This window comes from Dendropsophus ebraccatus, chromosome 7 (genome assembly GCF_027789765.1).
Source record: "Dendropsophus ebraccatus isolate aDenEbr1 chromosome 7, aDenEbr1.pat, whole genome shotgun sequence".
Classification (NCBI taxonomy): Eukaryota; Metazoa; Chordata; class Amphibia; order Anura; family Hylidae; genus Dendropsophus; species Dendropsophus ebraccatus.
In genome coordinates, this window is record NC_091460.1 from 100,662,081 (window position 1) to 100,683,388 (window position 21,308).

The 21,308-nt window shown below is 46.0% G+C and overlaps 1 protein-coding gene across 1 annotated transcript in view; it reads left to right on the forward strand.

The window, feature by feature from the left end:
- Nucleotides 1-14,314: 14,314 nt before the first annotated feature.
- The window catches only part of B4GALT1 (beta-1,4-galactosyltransferase 1), a 53,388-nt gene continuing 46,394 nt past the window's right edge, over nucleotides 14,315-21,308 (forward strand). The window contains exon 1 of the mRNA XM_069977984.1: nucleotides 14,315-14,871. Coding sequence (XP_069834085.1) covers nucleotides 14,589-14,871 — 283 coding nt within the window. The 5' untranslated portion in view covers nucleotides 14,315-14,588. The remainder of the gene's footprint in view (nucleotides 14,872-21,308) is intronic.

The following is a 21,308-nucleotide window of genomic DNA, read 5'->3' on the forward strand; positions in this document are numbered from 1 at the left end:
GAGCGATCGTGCCCTAGGCCAGCACCGCCTGTGTGGTGGTCTTCTCTGTCTCCCCCGCCTCCCACTGACCGCCCTCTGTCCGGCGCCCAGTCATTGCATTGATTGCGCATGCGCCGCCTCGTAACCCCCCGGCGCTGACACAATGACGTGTTTGGGTCACCGCCACCTCTCTGGTGTGGCCGCTCAGCGCCATCCCCGCCCTGTGTTTCTGAAGTTCCTTGCCTTTCCCCGCCTCTATTGCCGGTCCCCGCCCCCCCGCATTCCATGGTGCCGCCCGCTGTCATCATCAGCTGGTCTTCTTCCCGGCCCATGCGCCATTGCACTCACAACCCGCGCACGCGCAGTGATGAACGCGGCTAGTCGGAGAAAGCCGGCAGCATCACTGCACGTGCGCGGCTTAAGAGCGCAATGGCGCATGGGCCAGGAAGACGACCAGCTGATGATGGCAGCGGGCAGCACCAAGTTATGTGGCGGGGACAGGCAAGAGAGGCGAGGAAAGGCCAAGAACTTCAGAAACACAGGGCGGGGATGGCACTGAGCGGCCACACCAGAAAGGCGGCGGTGACCCAAACACGTCTTTGCGTCGGCGCCGGGGGGTTACGAGGCGGCGCATGCGCAGTCATTGCCATGACTGGGCGCCGGACAGAGGGCAGTCAGCGGGCAGAGCGGGAGGCGGGGGAGACAGAGAAGACCACCACACAGGCGGTGCTGGCCTAGGGCAGGATCGCTCTAGGCCACGCCTCTAAGACATGGTTCCAGCTACAGTAAAGTATGATTTTCGGGCACTGGAAAGCGACACCAGCGATGATAAACATACCACCAGCAAGAACTTATCATCAGCTACAGGAAGGTATGAGTAGTTGTGGGGGGCACAAAGTGGGTACAGAGTCGTTTTAAACTTTTACTGGGGTAGGGACTTTGGCATATAATAAAAACATTTTTATTTTTTACATTTTTTAAGTCCCCCTGGGGGACAATTAAATGCAATCATTAGATTGCATACACTGGTCAATGTTATGCCATAGCATAGCACTGATCAGTGTTATCGGCAATTTTCTCATAGAGCTTTCTCTATGACTAAAGATCGCCGATTCGACTGCACAGGGGAAGGTAAGAGACCTCCAGCAGTTTGGGAAAGCCATCTGGACCGCCTCACACACACTGTGGGGGTTTTAATCGGTAAGTGACAGGAGCTGCTCCTGTCACTTACACTTACTACATTGGTCCTCGGATGTCTGGGTCAAATTAATGCAATGTTCCTCCCCCCCTTCTAAGAGCCATAGCAATTTTATCTTTCCACCTACAGGGCTGGTTGGGGTGTGATTTTTTCCGCAATAATCACTAGTTTTTATTAGTATCATATTGGAGTAGAAGAAAAATTTGGATTGCTTTTTAATATATATATGTATATATATATATATATATATATATATATATATATATATGTAGATAGATAGATAGATAGATAGATAGATACAGGAGAAAGCCGCACATCCAGATCCTCATGAAGCGGGTGCTGTACAAAGTCAGTCCCCCGCCTGGGGAATCCCCAGTACTATGCAAAGATATTTCGCAGCACACCAGCATACGTGGAAAAAGTTGTAGTTTATTACAAAAAGTGCAAAAAATGCAAGAGATGCATATATATATTTAGTTTTAAAAAATGTTCACCGTGGAAGAACAATAATGTTATATTTTAATAGATCAGACAATTCCACATGCTACGATATGTAATATGTTTATTTTATTTTTACATATTTTTATAATGAGCAAGGAGGTTTTTTAAACTTTTATTGGGTTTATAAGGGTTTTTTTTTTATACTTTTAAAAACTTTTTTTATTACACTTTTATTTTACAGTTATTAGATTGCATATACTGATCTATGCTATGCCATAGCATAGCATAGATCAGTACTATTGGCGATCTGTACATAGAACATCAATCTGACAGAACGGAGGTTAAGTGTCTTACCCCCACTTGTCGTTACAAGTGATCAGGACCCCCGCAGCCAGTCCCGATCAATCAGTGACAGATGCTTAACCTGTCACAGAGTTTCTTAAACGATGCAATCGCTATAGATTGCGGCGTTTAAGGGGTTAATGACAGGCAGCTGCAGGATCACAGCTGCCTGTCATTATGCTTGGCGCCGCTAACACTACAGCGGTCCCGCACACATCTAAAGCCCCTTACAGTCAGGAACGTATATACTGTATACATTCCTGCTGCACGGGGCTTCTGCAGCAGGAATGTAAACATACGTATAACTGTCATGAAGGGGTTAAGGAGTTAATGATCATTATCAGTGAGGGCCCGACTCCTGATAGCAGCCGGCCTTCATTTGCTATAAAGCAAGCTCAGCTCCCTATCCAAACTTCTCGGGACCCGAACATTCAGCATTTCACTTCCGGTGGCTGCACGCCTATGGCTGTATCCGTATTTTGCAGGACTCCCTATAGGGCGGCATCCAGCTTCTCCAGCCACTGAGAGTCAATTGCTGAGTTCTCGGTTTCGGAGAATGTTGCAGAATGTGTGGCACCCTATGAACAGTCGGGGAGTCATAGCTGTATATGTTGGGGACTCCCTCAAGGTATATCTCATGTAGTGTAAACCTGGCTTTAGTAAACTCAAAAATCAATAGAATAATTAATAAGGGATAAGGTCATGGTAGTATTTACACCACAGACCACACCCTCCACTTCACTGACCAAATAATTAGAAAGAAAAAGGAGACTATAAAACACAGGAAACTGAACCATTCACACATATTCTCTTGTGATGAGGGATGACGGTGCTGAAAAGTTTATGAGAAGTATCTATTAGCCGCTTCCCCTTTATTATTGTGGAGTCGGTGACGTTGAAGGCGAGCACCCTAATCTTTATCCTTGCCACAGAGCTGCCTCTACATCTATAATGGATACTTACTATCCTCACCACAGGACTGCTGCCTCTGTAACTGTAGCGGATACTTACTATCCTCACCATAGAGCTGCCTCCATATCTATAGCGGATACTTACTATCCTCCCCACAGAGCTGCATCCATATCTATAGCGGATACTTACTATCCTCACCACAGGACTGCTGCCTCCGTAACTGTAGTAGATATGTACTATCTTCACCACAGGACTGCTGCCTCCATAACTGTAGTAGATACTAACTATCCTCTCCACAGGACTGCTGCCTCTGTAACTGTAGTAGATACTAACTATCCTCTCCACAGGACTGCTGCCTCTGTAACTGTAGTAGATACTAACTATCCTCACCACAGGACTGCTGCCTCCGTAACTGTAGTAGATACTATCCTCACTACAGGACTGCTGCCTCCATAACTGTAGTAGATACTAACTATCCTCACCACAGGACTGCTGCCTCCATAACTGTAGTAGATAGGTACTATCCTCACCAGAGGACTGCTGCCTCCATAACTGTAGTAGATACTAACTATCCTCACCACAGGACTGTTGCCTCCATAACTACAGTAGATACTATCCTCACCACAGGACTGCTGCCTCCATAACTGTAGTAGATACTAACTATCCTCACCACAGCACTGCTGCCTCCATAACTACAGCATATACTATCCTCACCACAGGACTGCTGCCTCCATAACTGTAGTAGATATGTACTATCCTCACCACAGGACTGCTGCCTCCATAACTACAGCAGATACTATCCTCACCACAGGACTGCTGCCTCCATAACTGTAGTAGATACTAACTATCCTCACCACAGGACTGTTGCCTCCATAACTACAGTAGATACTATCCTCAACCCAGGATTGCTGCCTCCATAACTGTAGTAGATACTATCCTCACCACAGGACTGCTGCCTCCATAACTACAGCAGATACTATCCTCACCACAGGACTGCTGCCTCCATAACCACAGCAGATACTATCCTCACCACAGGACTGCTGCCTCCATAACTGTAGTAGATATGTACTATCCTCACCACAGGACTGTTGCCTCCATAACTACAGTAGATACTATCCTCACCACAGGACTGCTGCCTCCATAACTGTAGTAGATACTAACTATCCTCACTACAGGACTGCTGCCTCCATAACTGTAGTAGATACTAATTATCCTCACCACAGGACTGCTGCCTCCATAACTGTAGTAGATAGGTACTATCCTCACCAGAGGACTGCTGCCTCCATAACTGTAGTAGATACTAACTATCCTCACCACAGGACTGTTGCCTCCATAACTACAGTAGATACTATCCTCACCACAGGACTGCTGCCTCCATAACTGTAGTAGATACTAACTATCCTCACCACAGCACTGCTGCCTCCATAACTACAGCATATACTATCCTCACCACAGGACTGCTGCCTCCATAACTGTAGTAGATATGTACTATCCTCACCACAGGACTGCTGCCTCCATAACTACAGCAGATACTATCCTCACCACAGGACTGCTGCCTCCATAACTGTAGTAGATACTAACTATCCTCACCACAGGACTGTTGCCTCCATAACTACAGTAGATACTATCCTCAACCCAGGATTGCTGCCTCCATAACTGTAGTAGATACTATCCTCACCACAGGACTGCTGCCTCCATAACTACAGCAGATACTATCCTCACCACAGGACTGCTGCCTCCATAACCACAGCAGATACTATCCTCACCACAGGACTGCTGCCTCCATAACTGTAGTAGATATGTACTATCCTCACCACAGGACTGTTGCCTCCATAACTACAGTAGATACTATCCCCACCACAGGACTGCTGCCTCCATAACTGTAGTAGATACTAACTATCCTCACTACAGGACTGCTGCCTCCATAACTGTAGTAGATACTAACTATCCTCACCACAGGACTGCTGCCTCCATAACTGTAGTAGATAGGTACTATCCTCACCAGAGGACTGCTGCCTCCATAACTGTAGTAGATACTAACTATCCTCACCACAGGACTGTTGCCTCCATAACTACAGTAGATACTATCCTCACCACAGGACTGCTGCCTCCATAACTGTAGTAGATACTAACTATCCTCACCACAGCACTGCTGCCTCCATAACTACAGCATATACTATCCTCACCACAGGACTGCTGCCTCCATAACTGTAGTAGATATGTACTATCCTCACCACAGGACTGCTGCCTCCATAACTACAGCAGATACTATCCTCACCACAGGACTGCTGCCTCCATAACTGTAGTAGATACTAACTATCCTCACCACAGGACTGTTGCCTCCATAACTACAGTAGATACTATCCTCAATCCAGGATTGCTGCCTCCATAACTGTAGTAGATACTATCCTCACCACAGGACTGCTGCCTCCATAACTACAGCAGATACTATCCTCACCACAGGACTGCTGCCTCCATAACCACAGCAGATACTATCCTCACCACAGGACTGCTGCCTCCATAACTGTAGTAGATATGTACTATCCTCACCACAGGACTGTTGCCTCCATAACTACAGTAGATACTATCCTCACCACAGGACTGCTGCCTCCATAACTGTAGTAGATACTAACTATCCTCACCACAGCACTGCTGCCTCCATAACTACAGCATATACTATCCTCACCACAGGACTGCTGCCTCCATAACTGTAGTAGATACCAACTATCCTCACCACAGGACTGCCGCCTCCATAACTACAGTAGATACTATCCTCACCACAGGACTGCTGCCTCCATAACAGTAGTAGATATGTACTATCCTCACCACAGGACTGCTGCCTCCATAACTACAGCATATACTATCCTCACCACAGGACTGCTGCCTCCATAACAGTAGTAGATATGTACTATCCTCACCACAGGACTGCTGCCTCCATAACTACAGCAGATACTATCCTCACCACAGGACTGCTGCCTCCATAACTGTAGCAGATACTATCCTCACCACAGGACTGCTGCAGATACTATCCTCACCACAGGACTGCCGCCTCCATAACTGTAGTAGATATGTACTATCCTCACCACAGGACTGCCGCCTCTATAACTCCTCCATGCGCATCGCAGAAAAGACAGCGGGAGCTTAGGAAGTTAAATGCATGGCTCAAGTCGTGGTGTAGAGAAGAAGGGTTTGGGTTTTTAGAGCACTGGGCTGAATTTTCATTGGGGTACAAACTGTTTCCCACAGATTATTTGCACCTTAATGGAAGGGGGTCTGCTGTGCTGGGGGAGAGAATCCTAGAAGGGGTGGAGAGGTTTTTAAACTAGGGATGTGGAGGGAGGACAATGTAGTATGTAATGTAGTGGCAGATAGGTTAGAGAGGGAACAGAACATTGAGGTGGGAGGAGAAGGGTCCTGTGGGGGGAGGATAAGAGCAGTGGATAGGGAGATCCATATGTTGCAGGGGGGGATGATTGTAGCCACAGCACAGTAATAAATCCTATTTCTGATAATGAAGCGGTTAAACTCAATGGTAATATAAAGTGTATGGTTACTAATGCCAGAAGTCTAGCCAGCAAGATTGGGGGGCCAGAGGCCTTGGTTCTGGAGGAGTCCATTGATGTGGTTGGTGTGACTGAGACATGGCTGGACTCCTCACACGACTGGGCTGTCAATATTGAAGGATTTGCATTGTTCAGATGGGACCGGGTGGGCAGAAGGGGAGGAGGAGTAGGCCTGTATGTCAGAAATGATATTAAAGTGAGTGTAAAAGATGCAATAGTGGGCGATGACTGTGATGATGTGGAAGCATTGTGGGTAGAACTACAGAAGAAGGTAAAGAGTGAAAAAATTATTCTTGGTGTAATCTATAGACCCCCCAACATTACTGAGGAGGTAGATGGCCAGTTGAATAGACAAATAGAGCGGGCTGCCCGGGAGGGAACAGTAGTGGTAATGGGGGACCTCAACTACCCAGATATAGATTGGGGTCACGGTTCAGCTAAATCCACAAAGGGGAGGGAATTTCTTAACCTCCTACAGGATAAATTTCTGGGCCAGTTTGTGGAGGAGCCAACTAGAAGTGATGCCTTGTTGGATCTGGTTATTTCTAACAACGCTGAGCTGGTTGGGGATGTCACTGTCCATGAACACCTGGGTAATAGTGACCACAATATAGTGACTTTTAGCTTAAAGTGTAGAAAAGAAAAACATGTTGGGAGGGCAAAAACTCTTAATTTTAAAAGGGCCAATTTTCCTGGGTTAAGGGCAGAACTTCAGGGCATAGACTGGGAGCGGCTGCTGTCACATACGGATACAGATAATAAATTGGAAATCTTCAAATCCACATTAAATAACTGTACTGCCAAATATATTCCTATGGGTAACAAATATAATAATATATAATATAATATATATGGTTAAAATCAAATCCCACATGGCTTACAACCAAGGTTAGAAGGGCTATAAATGAGAAAAAGGGGCATTCAAAAAATACAAATCAGAGGGGTCAGCTTTAGCCTTTGAAGTGACACTGTCATCCCCTTTGGGCATTCTGACATCTCTACACAGGTGCAATGGGTAAATTTAGCGGTTTTATACCTTATTTTATATCATACGTCATGGTGCTTGTTCAAGTAAAAAGTCATCTTTTATCAACTGCAGATTATGTTAAGTGGGCAGGGCCTCGCGGCATTAGCGGCACTTAGCCCCGCCCACAACGCCACAGTTGGCCCCGCCCCCTCACCAACCATTGGAACAGGCTGGCCTAAAGGTCTAGGCCCCACCCCCTCTAGGTCGGCCCACCAATGGCCAACAGTAGCGTTGTGGGTGGGGCTATGTGGCGCTACTGCCGCGAGGCCCTATCCGCTTAACACAATCTGCAGTTCATAAAAGATTACTTTTTACTTAAACAAACACCATGACGTGTGATATAAAATAAGGTGTGAAAACTGCTAAATTTACCCATTACCCCTGTGTAGAGATGTCAGAATGCACAAAAGGGGGTGACAGTGTAACTTAAAACATTACAAAGAAGTCAACAAAACCTGTAAAAATGTTATAAAAGCAGCAAAAATTCACAATGAAAGACAGGTAGCCATAGATAGCAAAAGAAACCCCCAAAAATTCAAATATATTAATGCAAAAAAACCAAGGTCAGAGCATGTAGGACCCAAAAATAATGGTGACGGGGAGTTAATAACTGCGGATCAGGAGAAAGCTGAATTACTTAATGGGTTCTTCAGTTCTGTATATACAAAAGAAGAGGATGGAGCTGTGGTGGGTGGGACCAGTACTGAGGTGGGTGGGGCCAGTGCTGCTAACACATGTAATGTACTGAACTGGTTTACTATAGATATGGTCCAAGATAAATTAAATAAACTCAATGTAACCAAAGCTCCAGGGCCTGATGGATTACACCCCAGAGTTCTTAGGGAACTCAGTTCTGTAATTTCTCTACCCTTGTATGAAATATTCAGTGATTCTTTGCTTACTGGTATTGTGCCAAGGGACAGGCGTAAGGCAAATGTAGTGCCGATTTTCAAAAAGGGCTCTCGAACTTCCCCAGGTATATAGACCCGTAAGCTTAACGTCCATTGTGGGGAAACTATTTGAGGGGCTTATAAGGGACTACATCCAGGAATATGTAGTGGCTAATAGTATTATAAGTGATAACCAGCATGGTTTTACTATGGACAGAAACTGTAAAACTAACCTGATATGTTTCTATGAAGAGGTGAGTAGAAGCCTGGATGGCGGTGCAGCTGTGGATATCGTGTACCTGGATTTTGCAAAAGCGTTTGACACAGTTCCTCATGGACGTCTGATGGGTAAGTTAAAGGGGTATTCCCCCCAAAATTATTTTTGCATTAATACGCTGCCCACCCGTAGCTTTCCATCTTTCCAATATAAAGTTATTATGGATTCGGCACAGTTTTGCTGTTATCCAGGCGCATTCACCCCCACGGATTGCAGAGAATCATCAAACCTCAGTACACTCCGACACCACTCCCTGCTCCTGGCCCCCACCCTCCGTGTCGGCATCACGTGTCCTCAGTCCCAGCACAGACCGGCGTCCCCGCCAAATCAGCTCTGCTACGCCGTCCCCGCCAACTCAGCTCTGCAACGCCGTCCCCGCCAACTCAGCTCTGCTACTCTGTCCCCCCAACTCAGCTCTTCTACGCCGTCACTTCCAACTCAGCTCTGCTACACTGTCATCATCTCCTTCATTGTCTCAGCTCTGCTACTTCACCATCATCAGGCATAAGCATTGCATGATGGGAAATGTAGTTTCCTATCTTGGACCATGTTTTAGAAAAAGTTGTAACTCAGGAACGGCAGCAGCTAGAAAGATGGGAGATGTCTCAAAATACTCAGGGGGACTTGGTGAGTAAGACCAGCTAGGTTTGGGGGCATTACATTTTTTTAGCTCTTGGGGGAATACCCCTTTAAAGTCTATCGGTTTGGAAAGTTTAATGTGTAACTGGATTAAAAACTGGCTTAATAATCGTACCCAGAGAGTGGTGGTCAATGATTCCTACTCCGAATGGTCCCTGGTAATAAGTGTTGTACCCCAAAGGTCAGTACTGGGCCCCCTCCTATTTAACTTGTTTATTAATGATATTGAGAATGGAATTAACAACAATGTTTTTATCTTTGCAAATGACACCAAGCTTTGTAGTACAGTATAGTCTATGGAGGATGTGCAGATCTTACAAGCTGACTTAGACACCTTGAGTGTTTGGGCATCCACTTGGCAAATGAGGTTCAATGTGAATAAATGTAAAGTTATGCACCTGGGTACTAATAACCCACACGCATCATATGTCCTGGGGGGAGTTACTCTGGGAGAGTCACTGATGGAGAAGGATCTGGGTGCACTTGTAGATAATATACTACAGAACAGCACACAATGTCAGTCAGCTGCTTCTAAAGCCAGCAGGATATTGTAATGCATTAACCCCTTCCCCCAATATGACGTCATGAAAAGCAGTGGCAGAACGCATCATGACGTCCCTGGACGTCATGGCTTCCCTGCCTCCCCCCTCTGTCCCTAGGTGAGATCGGGCAGCAGGAGGAGGCTATGTCACACAGCATCCTCCTGCTGCCACTGCCTGGAGGGGAGCTGCGCTCCCCCCCGGGCAGTTAACCCCATAAACGCTGCGGTCAATGCGACCGCAGCGTCTATGGGGAGATTCAGTGTCCCCCGCCGATCGGGCGGCGGGGGGAGGCTGCAGAACGCTGCCTCCCCCCACCGCCACTCAATATGTGTCCCCCGGCCCCCTCCCCTCATCCCCCGATACCGGCGGATCGCCGCTACTACCGTTTTAGCGGCGATCCGCCGGTACCGGGCATTACCGGCGCCGCCGATAGCTTTCATCTCCCCCCACCGTGAATCCCCTCAGACCCCAGATCAGCCCCCCGATCAGACCCCAGATCACCCTACCCGGGCGGCCATCAGATCCAAGATCAAAGCCCCATGCTCTCCGCCACCGGAGGTAGAGGAGAGCATGGGGCAGTGATCGGGGACCCCCCCGGGGGGTCCCGGAGCAGGCGATCGACGGTATATACTATATACCGCCGATCGCCTGTTCCCAGTGCTGATCAGCACTTTTTACCAATGATTTATGGTGACAGGGGATAAAAAGTGTCAACGTGCCCCCCCCAAGTCGCCCCCCAGCCCCCCCAGTCACCCCCCCTACCGCACATACATTACCTGATCCAGGGAGGTCCGTCCTCCCTGACATCCAGGCTGATTCTGAAGTGCGCATGCGCTCCAGAATCAGTTATCTCAGAAAATTTAAAGTGAACTATGATTACTGTGATAGAAAATATCACAGTAATCATAGTTATACAGTGAAAATGAATGTATAAAGTACAAAAAGTGAAAAACATACAAAAAAATAAAACACACACTTTTTATTATAGCAATAATTGCAGTTTACTCCCAGATTACCCCTAACCCCCCCAAATTAACCACCATAACCACCGCACGTTGCCCATAACCACCCCAAATTGCCAGTGAGCCCCTCCAGATGGTCCGTAATCAGCCCCGATTGCCCGTAACCCCCCATATTGCACGTAACCACCGCACGTTGCCTCTAACCACTGCACGTCGCCTGTAACTCACACACGTTGCCAGTGACCCCCTCCAGATTGCCCGTAACCACACCAGATTGCCGTAACCACCCAAAATTACATGTACCCACCCCTGATTAACTATAAGCACTTCAGTTTATCCGTAACCACCTCAGATTGTCTGTAACCACCCCATGTTGCCCATAACCACCGCAGATTGTCTGTAACCCCCCCAGGTTGCCCCTAATCACATGTAATTCCCCCCAGATTGCCTCTGACCACCGCACGTTGCCCCCGACCACCCCAAATTGCCAGTGACCCACTCCAGATTGCCCGTAACCACCCTAAATTACAGGTTCCCATCCCAGATTACCTATAAGCACTTCAGTTTATCCGTAACCACCCCACGTTGCCCGTTACCACCCCACGTTGCCCGTAACCACCGCAGGTTGCCCATAACCACCCCAGATTACCCGTAACCACCCCAGATTACCTGTAATCTCATTTTTTTATTGTATTTTAGTAACTGCGCTATTCTAATAACCATTACTAGCTGCGGTTTTGCCCCAGCAAATTGGCGCTCCCTTCCTTCTGAGCCCTGCTGTGTGCCCATACAGTGGTTTATGCCCACATATGGGGTACCGTTCTACTCAGAAGAAGCTGCGTTACAGATTTTGGGGTAGGTTTTTTCTCCCATTCCTCGTGAAATTGAGAAATTTTAAACTAAGCGAACATATATTGGAAAAATTCGAGTTTTTCATTTTTACTGTCTTATTTTCAATACTTTCCTCTAATACCTGTGGGGTCAAACCGCTCACTGCACCCCAAGATGAATTCTTTGAGGGGTGTACTTTCCTAAATGGGGTGACTTTTGGGGGGGTTCTCTTCTGCTGACACTACAGGGGCTCTGCAAACGCACCTGGGGTTTAGAAACTACTTCAGCAAAATATGAACTGAAAATGCTAATTGGTGCTCCCTTCCTTCTGAGCCCTCCTGTGTGCCCATACAGTGGTTTATGCCCCCATATGGGGTACCGTTGTACTCAGGAGAACCTGCGTTACAAATTTTGGGGTGCGGATTCTCTCATCTTCCTTGTGAAATTGAGAAATTTTAAACTAAACGAACATATTATTGGAAAAATTTGAGTTTTTCATTTTTACTGTCTAATTTTAAATACTTTCCTCTAATACCTGTGGGGTCAAAATGGTCACCACACCCCAAGATGAATTCTTTGAGGGGTGTACTTTCCAAAATGGGGTGACTTTTGGGGGGGTTCTCTTCTACGGACACTACAGGGGCGCTGCAAACGCACCTGGCGCTCAGAAACTTCTTCAGCAAAATCTGCACTGAATATGCTAATTGGCGCTCCTTCCCTTCTGAGCCCCACTGTGTGCCCATACAGTGGTTTATGCCCACATATGGGGTACTGTTGTATTCAGGAGAACCTGCGTTACAATTTTTGGGGAACTTTTTTTCTCTTTTTCCTTGTGAAATTGAGAAATTTCAAACTAAACGAACATATTATTGGAAAAATTTGTGTTTTTCATTTTTACTGTTTAATTTTGAATACTTTCCTCTAATGCATGTGGGGTCAAAATGCTCATCCTACCCCAAGATTAATTCTTTGAGGGGTGTACTTTCAAAAATGGGGTGACTTTTGGGGGGATTCTATTCTGCTGACGCTACAGGGGCACTGCAAACGCACCTGGCGCTCAGAAACTTTTTCAGAAAAATCTGCATTAAAAAAGCTAATTGGCGCTCCTTCCATTCTGAGCCCGGCTGTGTGCCCATACAGTGGTTTACACCCACATATGGGGTACCGTTGTACTCAAGTGAACCTGTGTTACAAATTTTGGGGTGCAGATTCTCTCATGTTCCTTTTGTAAAGGAGAAACTTTAATCTAAACATATATATTATTGGAAAATTAAAATTTTCGATTTTTTTACGGCCTAATTGTGAATACTTTCCTCCAGCCCCTGTAGGGTTAAAATGCTCATTATACCCCTAGATTAATTCTTTAAGGTGTCTAGTTTCCAAAATGGGGTCATTTATGGGGGTTTACAGCATACAAGCCTCCTAAATCAACTTAAAAAAAAAGAACTGGTACCTAAAAAAAAATCAGTTTTGGAAACTTTCACAAAATGTGATAATTTGCTAATAAATTTCTAAGCCCCATAACAGCCTAAAAAAGTAAAATATGTTTCCCAAATTATTCCAGAATAAAGAGGACATATTGGTAATGTGATTTAGTAACTAATTTATGTGCTATGACTTCCTTTTTTAGAAGCAGAGAATTTCAGAAGTTCATAAAATGCAAAATTTTCACATTTTTCATGATATTTTGATGTTTTTCACAAAAAACACACAAAGTAATGACCAAATTTTGCCACTAATATAAAGTGCCATATGTGACGAAAAAACAATCTCAGAATCGCTAGCATACGTTAAAGCATCACTGAGCTATAAGCGCATAAAGTGAGACAGGTCAGATTTTGAAAAATGAGCCTGGTCATTAAGGCCAAAACAGGCTGCGGAGGCAAGGGGTTAAAACAGGCATGGACTCACGGGACAGGGATATAATATTACCGCTTTATAAAGCTTTGGTGCGGCCTCATCTGGAGTATGCCGGCCAGTTTTGGAACCCGATTCATAAAAAGGATGTTCTAGAGCTGGAGAGGGTACAAAGACGGGCAACCTAAACTAATAAGGGGAATGGAGCATCTTAGTTATGAGGAGAGATTAAAAGAATTACATTTGTTTAGTCTGGAGAAGAGACGTTTAAGGGGAGATATGATTAAGTTATTTAAATATATAAATGGCCCCTACAAGAAATATGGGGAAAAGATGTTCCAGGTAAAACCCCCTTAAAGGACAAGAGGGCACTGCCTCCGCCTGGAGAAAAAAAGGTTCAACCTCCGGAGGCGACAAGCCTTCTTTACCATGAGAACTGTGAATCTGTGGAACAGTCTACCACAGGATCTGGTCACAGCAAAAACAGTAGAGGGCTTCAAAACCGGCCTAGACAAGTTCTTAGAGCAAAATAATATAAATGGATATATATAGAACCTATCACCCCTCCCCCTTCCCTGTGTCCATCCCCTCCTTGGTTGAACTTGATGGACATGTGTCTTTTTTCAACCGTATTGACTATGTAACTGTAATAGATATGTACTATCCTCACCACAGGACTGCTGCCTCCATAACTACAGCAGATACTATCCTCACCACAGGACTGCTGCCTCCATAACTACAGCAGATACTATCCTCACCACAGGACTGCTGCCTCCATAACTACAGCAGATACTATCCTCACCACAGAGCTGCCTCCATATCTATAGCGGTTACTCACACACATTTCGTCAGACTCTGGAGCTCTGGGCGGGCTGTGTAACTAGATGCTCAGGGTCCCTGCCCTTCCTCACCCCTCTCCTCCTCCTCCCCTCACACGACACCCGGTGCCCGGTGACGTCACACAGCGGCTCCCCGCTACGCTCGACTCTGCTGTATGTAGCGGCTTCTAACGCACGGACTCCAGCGCTGTGTGATCGGATGAGACGGCGAGCTGCGTCTTCTGTGTGAAGTGTGGATGGTGCGGAGGAGCCTGGGCTGTGCGCGCTTCGTCTCCTCACGGGGCTCGGCATGATGAAGGATCCGTTATTACAGAGCTCCGCCGCCGTCCTGCCCGGCGCCTCACTACAGAAAGCCTGCAAGTTCCTGGTGCTCTTCTGCGCCCTCCACCTCAGTGTTACCCTGGTCTACTACGTGTTCGGCGGGGAGACCACCTACTACACCGAGCGCCAGCACCTCTACGGGCACAGAGCAAACTCCACCACGGGCCCCCTCGTCTCTGTACTGGCTGCTACCGAGCAGAGTGCCACGCAGGAGCCCACGGCGCCGTGCCCGGACCCCTCACCCCTCCTAGGTAAGCGGGTCACGTGTGCTGTGTGTGCCTGAGCCGCCAGGGCAGGGGGGCACCACCAGCCTGAGGGGAACAGGACACTGCTCATACGTACTGTATGTGTGTGTGTGTGTGTGTGTGTGTATATATATATATATATATATATATATATATATATATATATATATATACACACACACACACACAAACACTATATACATCATGTACATAATATATCTGTACATACATATATATATATATATGCACACACACTATATACAAGTAGGAGATGAGTACATGACATTATATATATATATATATATATATATATATATATATATAATGTCATGTACTCATCTCCTACTTGTATATAGTGTGTGTGCATATATATATATATATGTATGTACAGATATATTATGTACATGATGTATATAGTGTTTGTGTGTGTGTGTGTGTATATATATATATATATATATATATATATATATATATATATATATATAATTAGTCACCCATGGCACGCCTCTCCTTGATGTATATTTGTATACATACATGGCACTCATCTCTCAGACACCAGAATTCCCAGTGTCACAGACTTCTAACAGGCTTGTGTGTTAGTGATAGTGCCCATGGTGCAGTAATTGTGCCCCAGATCCATTGTTCCATGTGTACAGGGGTGTAGACAGTCACACTATATGTCTTCAGCTGCTTCTATGTTGGAGCCATTACACCTGTATAGAGCGACACCTGACAGACCGCCCTGGGGTTTCACACTTATGCTGCGTTTGCACAGAGCCATAATTCGCCCGATCGTACGATTAATGATTTTGAAGTAACGATTTTCTTTTATAACGATCAGCGTTTAGACGGAACGATTTATTGTACGAAAAAATCGTTTTGCAATCGCTTAAACCTACCTCGCACATAAATTAAATCGGTGAACGACTGTTTACACAGAACGATCTGCGAATTTTTTGCGAACGACGATTTAAGAACATGTTGTAAGATCAAAATGAACGATTTCTCGCTCGTCGTTTGATCGTTCGCTCCGTTTACACGTACGATTATCGTTCAAATTCGATCATTATCGAAGCATTAGGGTCCTATTACACAGAGCGATTTTTAACGATTAACGACTAAGGATAAACTATCGCAAACGAGATTGTTTATCGTTAACCTGAAATCGTTTGCCATATTACACAGAACGATGGTCGTTAGATACAATCGTTATTACGATCGAATTCGAACGATAATCGTACGTGTAAACGCAGCGAACGATCAAACGAGAAATCGTTCATTTTGATCATGTTCTTAAATCATCGTTCACAAAAAAATCGCAGATCGTTCCGTGTAAACAGTCGATCACCAATTTAACCTACGTGCGAGATAGGCTTAAGCGATCGCAAAGCGATTTTTCCGTACGATATATCGTTCCGTCCAAACGCTGATCGTTATAAAAAAAAATACTTCAGAATCGTTAATTGTACGATTGGGCGAATTATCGCTCCGTGTAAATGCAGCATTATTCCTTCTGATCTCAGGAAAACAATGGGCAATGAACGATTAGTGAAAAAATTCGGAACTTGAACGAACGTGGAATTACAGCGATCGATTAGCGATGATTTTAGGTTCAGATCTAAATCAACGATCAACGACATACAAACGATTTTTCGATCGTTGCCTGCAATTACACAGAACGATTATTGTTTAAATTCAAACGATATAACGATTTTTCGCACGATAATCGCCCCGTGTGATAGGGCCCTAAATCTCTCTCTCTTTCGGACCTTTCATGTCTATTAGCTGCTCGTCTTTCAGAATACACTCATTTTCCATAATAACATTTTCTGTAGGGGAAAAAAAACTGATTAAAAATAAAAAATAAAGAAAACTGACAAAACAGCTAAAAAGGCAGAATTTTTTAATGAAAATAAAAAACAAATTGTTTTAGCATGTTAGCTCGCTCCAGAAATTTTGCCACAAAGAACTGCACAAAAAACAAAGTATTGCAGTGGATTTCACGCTGTGAGTTCCACGCTGAAACCTGCTGTGATACTCGGTACTGTCATCCCTATGGCTGTACATTATTGCAGCGGATTTACATTTCAATACAAGAATGTAGCCCCTGCCCGTTTAATCAACCGCTGCCGGGCTAATACATTACTTTTGTATATTAAAGGGGTAGTGCGGCGCTAAAAAATTATTCACAGAATAACACACATTACAAAGTTATACAACTGTAATGTATGTTATGTCTGTGAATCGCCCCCTTCCCGTGTCCCACCACCCCCGCCTGTGTACCCGGAAGTGTGTGGTGCATTATACACAGGGGCGGTCTTGGCATTTCTGGGGCCCCAAGCGAAGTTATCTCTGGGGACCCCCCTCGACACGCGTTCCAAAACAATAGACCACTGTGTGTTGCTCCCAGTAGTATATACCCCTTGTGCGCTACCGCCAGTAATATATACTCCTTGTGTGCTGCCCCCAATAGTATATACCCCTTGTGTCCTTCCCCCAGTAGTATATAGACCCCTGTGTGTTCCCCCAGTTATATATAGCCCCCCGTGTGCTCCCCCAGAAGTATATAGACCTCCTGTGTGCTGCCCCAGTTGTATATAGACCCCCTGTGTGCTGCCCCCAGTTGTATATACCCCCTGTGTGCTCCCCCACTAGTATATCGGCCCTCTGTGTGCTCCCTCAGGGGTATTTAGCCCCCCTGTGTGCTCCCCCACTTGGATATAGACCTCCTGTGTGCTCCCCCACTTGGATATAGACCCCTGTGTGCTCCTCCAGTAGTATATAAACCCCCTGTGTGGTTCCCCCAGTAGTATATAGACCCCCTGTGTGCCCCACCAGTATTATATAGACCCCTTGTGTGCTGCCCCAGTAGTATACAGACCCCTGTGTGCTCCCCCAGTTATATATAGACCACCTGTGTGCCTTACAAGTAGTATATAGACCCCCTGTATGTTCCCCCAGTAGTATATAGACCCCCTGTGTGCCCCACCAGTAGTACATAGACCCCTGTGTGCTCCCCCAGTAGTATATAGCCCCCCTGTGTGCTCCCCCACTTGGATTTAGACCTCCTGTGTGCTCTCCAATTTGTATATAGACCTCATTCTGCTGCCCCAAGTAGTATATAGACCCCCTGTGTGCTGCCCCCAGTAGTATATAGACCCCTCTGTGAAGCCCCAGTAGTCTATAGCCCCCTTGTGTGCTCCCCCTGTTATATAGCCCCCCTGTGTGCTTCCCCCATTTATATAGACCCCAGATGTGCGCTCCCCCAGTTACACAGGCCCCTGTGTGCTCCCCCTCCCATATAGTATATAACACAATAAAACAAACACTTATACTCACCTGGGTACTGGCGTCTCCTCTTCTCTTCACTCTTGTGGCCGCAGGAAGGGTTTTCCCTGCGATCACAAGAGGCCGCACTCCCCTTGTCCTGGCGCCGATGCTCCAGTGATGTCACTGGAGCGCCAGCACCACAAGGACAAAGCTGCCACTTGTGACCGCAGGGAAAACCCTTCCTGCAGCCACAAGAGTGACTGACAGGAAGGGGGCCAATGTCTCCCGCCCTGTCAGTGATGCTGCATGTAACCATGACCGCTCATTACGAGTGCTTATAGTTACAGTTCAGATGGCAGCAGCGAGCGGGGCAGCGGCCATGTCCAGCGGTCTTGAGCACAAGAGCGGGGCGTGGGGGCCCCCCTGGATGTTGGGGGCCCCAAGTGATCGCTTGGTGCCAAAGACCGCCACTGATTATACATTACCTGATCCGTGTCGAGCACAGTTGTGACGCGGCGGAGGGGGGGCGGCGGCAAGAATTCGGCCGTCCGTCCGAAGATGACGTTTGGCACAAAATGGAGGACGGCCCTCGACATGGATCAGGTAATGTATAATGCACCACACACTTCCGGGTACACGGGCGGGGGTGGTGGGACACAGGAAGGGGGCGATTCACAGACATAACATACATTACAAAGTTGTATAACTTTGTAATGTGTGTTATTTTGTGAATAATTTTTTAGCGCCGCACTACCCCTTTAAATCGATGTGCCTGAACCATTAGAATTACGGGGGGCACTGTGATGCTAATGGTGCATTTCTTTTTTCAAAACGCAGCCCATTTCCTGGGCTTGGTGCCATTTTCTTCTTGTGCTTCAGCCTGGCCTCTTCCCTCAGTGACGTACTGAATCAAGCAGGCCCATGTCACCAAGGGTAGGGCATATCATCACACTGAAAGTGCCAGGCCTGCCTCCAATGCATAGCACTGGGTCATTCGTAGCCATCAAGGTAGTAAAAAAAAAAATAATCTGTAATTCTAATGGTAAATAATACTTACTGTATTTATAGTCTTAAAGGGGTTGTCCAATTTATTGTAATCTTTTATAAGTACAGTATTGTATTAAAAAGTTAATGCTGTACAGTTGCTGCTGCGACATGCTCCCCTACTGTGCTGTGCTGCTCAGCGCTCTAAACAGCAACTCTGTCCACAATATGGCTGAGCACGGAGGAGCATGTGACCATGATACTCCCTCAGCATCAGGGCTGTGAAGTCGGTAAGCCGCAGCTCTGACTCCTTAATTTTATCAGGGACCGAATCCAGCTACTTTATAAATGGCCAGTCAGACACCAGGGGAGTTATTTATCACACTGGTGTAAAGTAGATCTGGCTCAGCAGTTTCTTCTGTGTAATGTCCTACGTGATCCTGGGACAACTTCTGAGTGAATATAGCAAAAATGTAAAACAGATTCTCCTCTTTGTGTGTGTGTGTGTGTGTGTGTGTGTGTGTGTGTGTGTGTGTGTGTGTGTGTGCGCGCGTGCAGTGGATGCAGTCAGTCTCCAGCCTCCATGTCCTGAAGTACTCAAAACTAGACTAGATTGACCAGATGGTCTTTTTCTGCCGACAGTCTTCTATGTTTTTAACTAAATATTCACCACACACAAAGGAAAATTGCCAACAATGCCAAAAACCTGTGGTATAGAGGTCAGACAAAGTCCCAGATTTATCAGCTCTCTGTCAGCTTCCACGCTCCTTGATCATCGTGGCCCCACAGGAACTACTTGTGTCCCTCCTCACTTAGGGCCCTATTATACGGAGCGATAATCTGACAAATCAAGCCGATTATCAATGTGCAATAGAGACTAGGCTAGCAGAGCAATTTGGTTAAAGAATTGGTCCAGGGATTCAGGCTTCAAGGCTAAATTGTGTGCCATCCCCTGTGAAGGAAATTTCTTGTTTGGACCTGACTTGGATGATTTATTGGAAAAGACGAATGATAAAAAGAAAAGGTTTCCTTCCTCTGTACAGCCGAGCATTTGAGACCAAAGGCAGAGGAGGGTTTTGCAAAAGAGGTACAGAAAGTAGCTTCTCTGCCTTTAGATGTTCTAAGTCCAGAGGCTTCTTTTTTTTCAAAACAATCCGATAGTAACAAAAAGTTTTTTTTGGGGGGGGGCATACTGCGCCAGTTTGCCCAGGAGTGGGCAAAGATCTGCGAAAGCTTCTGAGTGTTACAGTATGTATGAGATGGTGTAAATGTATATTTTGTCTCCCTGCCTTTCACTCATTTTCTGGTAACAGAGTCACATGGGGGAAATAGGACAAAAATCCTTAGAGAAAGAGGTCCTTTCCCTGTTAGACAAGAATGTCCTAATACCCATACCAGAGTCACAGATAGGACAAGGGTTCTGTTAAAAAAAAAATAATTTTACTCCAAAAGTCAGATTTGTCGTCTTGTGTAATTATGAACCTAAAGCCATTGAATAAGTCTCTAAAATACCAAAAGTTCAAAATGGAGACCATCAAGTCAACAATAAACAAAGCATTGCTTCATGGCTTCCATAGACTTAAAAGACACTTAAGCATGCCTATTCACTGGGTTTTCAAAAGTACCTAACAATCGCAATCTGCATAGACAACAAGCTGATGCATTTGCAGTTCCAGGCTCTTCCTTTTGTCATCGCTATTACTCCAAGTATTTAACAAGATTGTGGCAGAGATGGCAGCTCATATAAGAGAAGGACAAGGTCTATTCATTCCATATTTGGATTAGCTGCCTATTCCACGGAGAGATAATTGGCCAAATTGGCCCGATTTGGCCGATTATAGCTCGGTGGAATAGAGAAAACGATCAGCCGATGATCGTGTCATCGGCTGATCGTTTATTTAGGCCCAAACCTAAAATTATCGGTTACCCACCGCGCATCGCTTCGTGGAATAGCGATGCGTGGCGGGCCACCGACTATTTAAGAAGCAGCATACATTACCTAGCAGCGCTTCTCCTCCCCTCGGTTTTCCTCCCCGTGTCCCGCGGCGCAGCATCGGCTTCGGTGCGACCTGAGAAGCCCTGCTAGGTAATTTATGCTGCAAGGGCTTCAAGGACATCGGTAACAATGTACCTGCAGCCCTCGCTTAACGATCATCGGGCCGTGCAATAGGCCCAGTAAACGAGCGCAA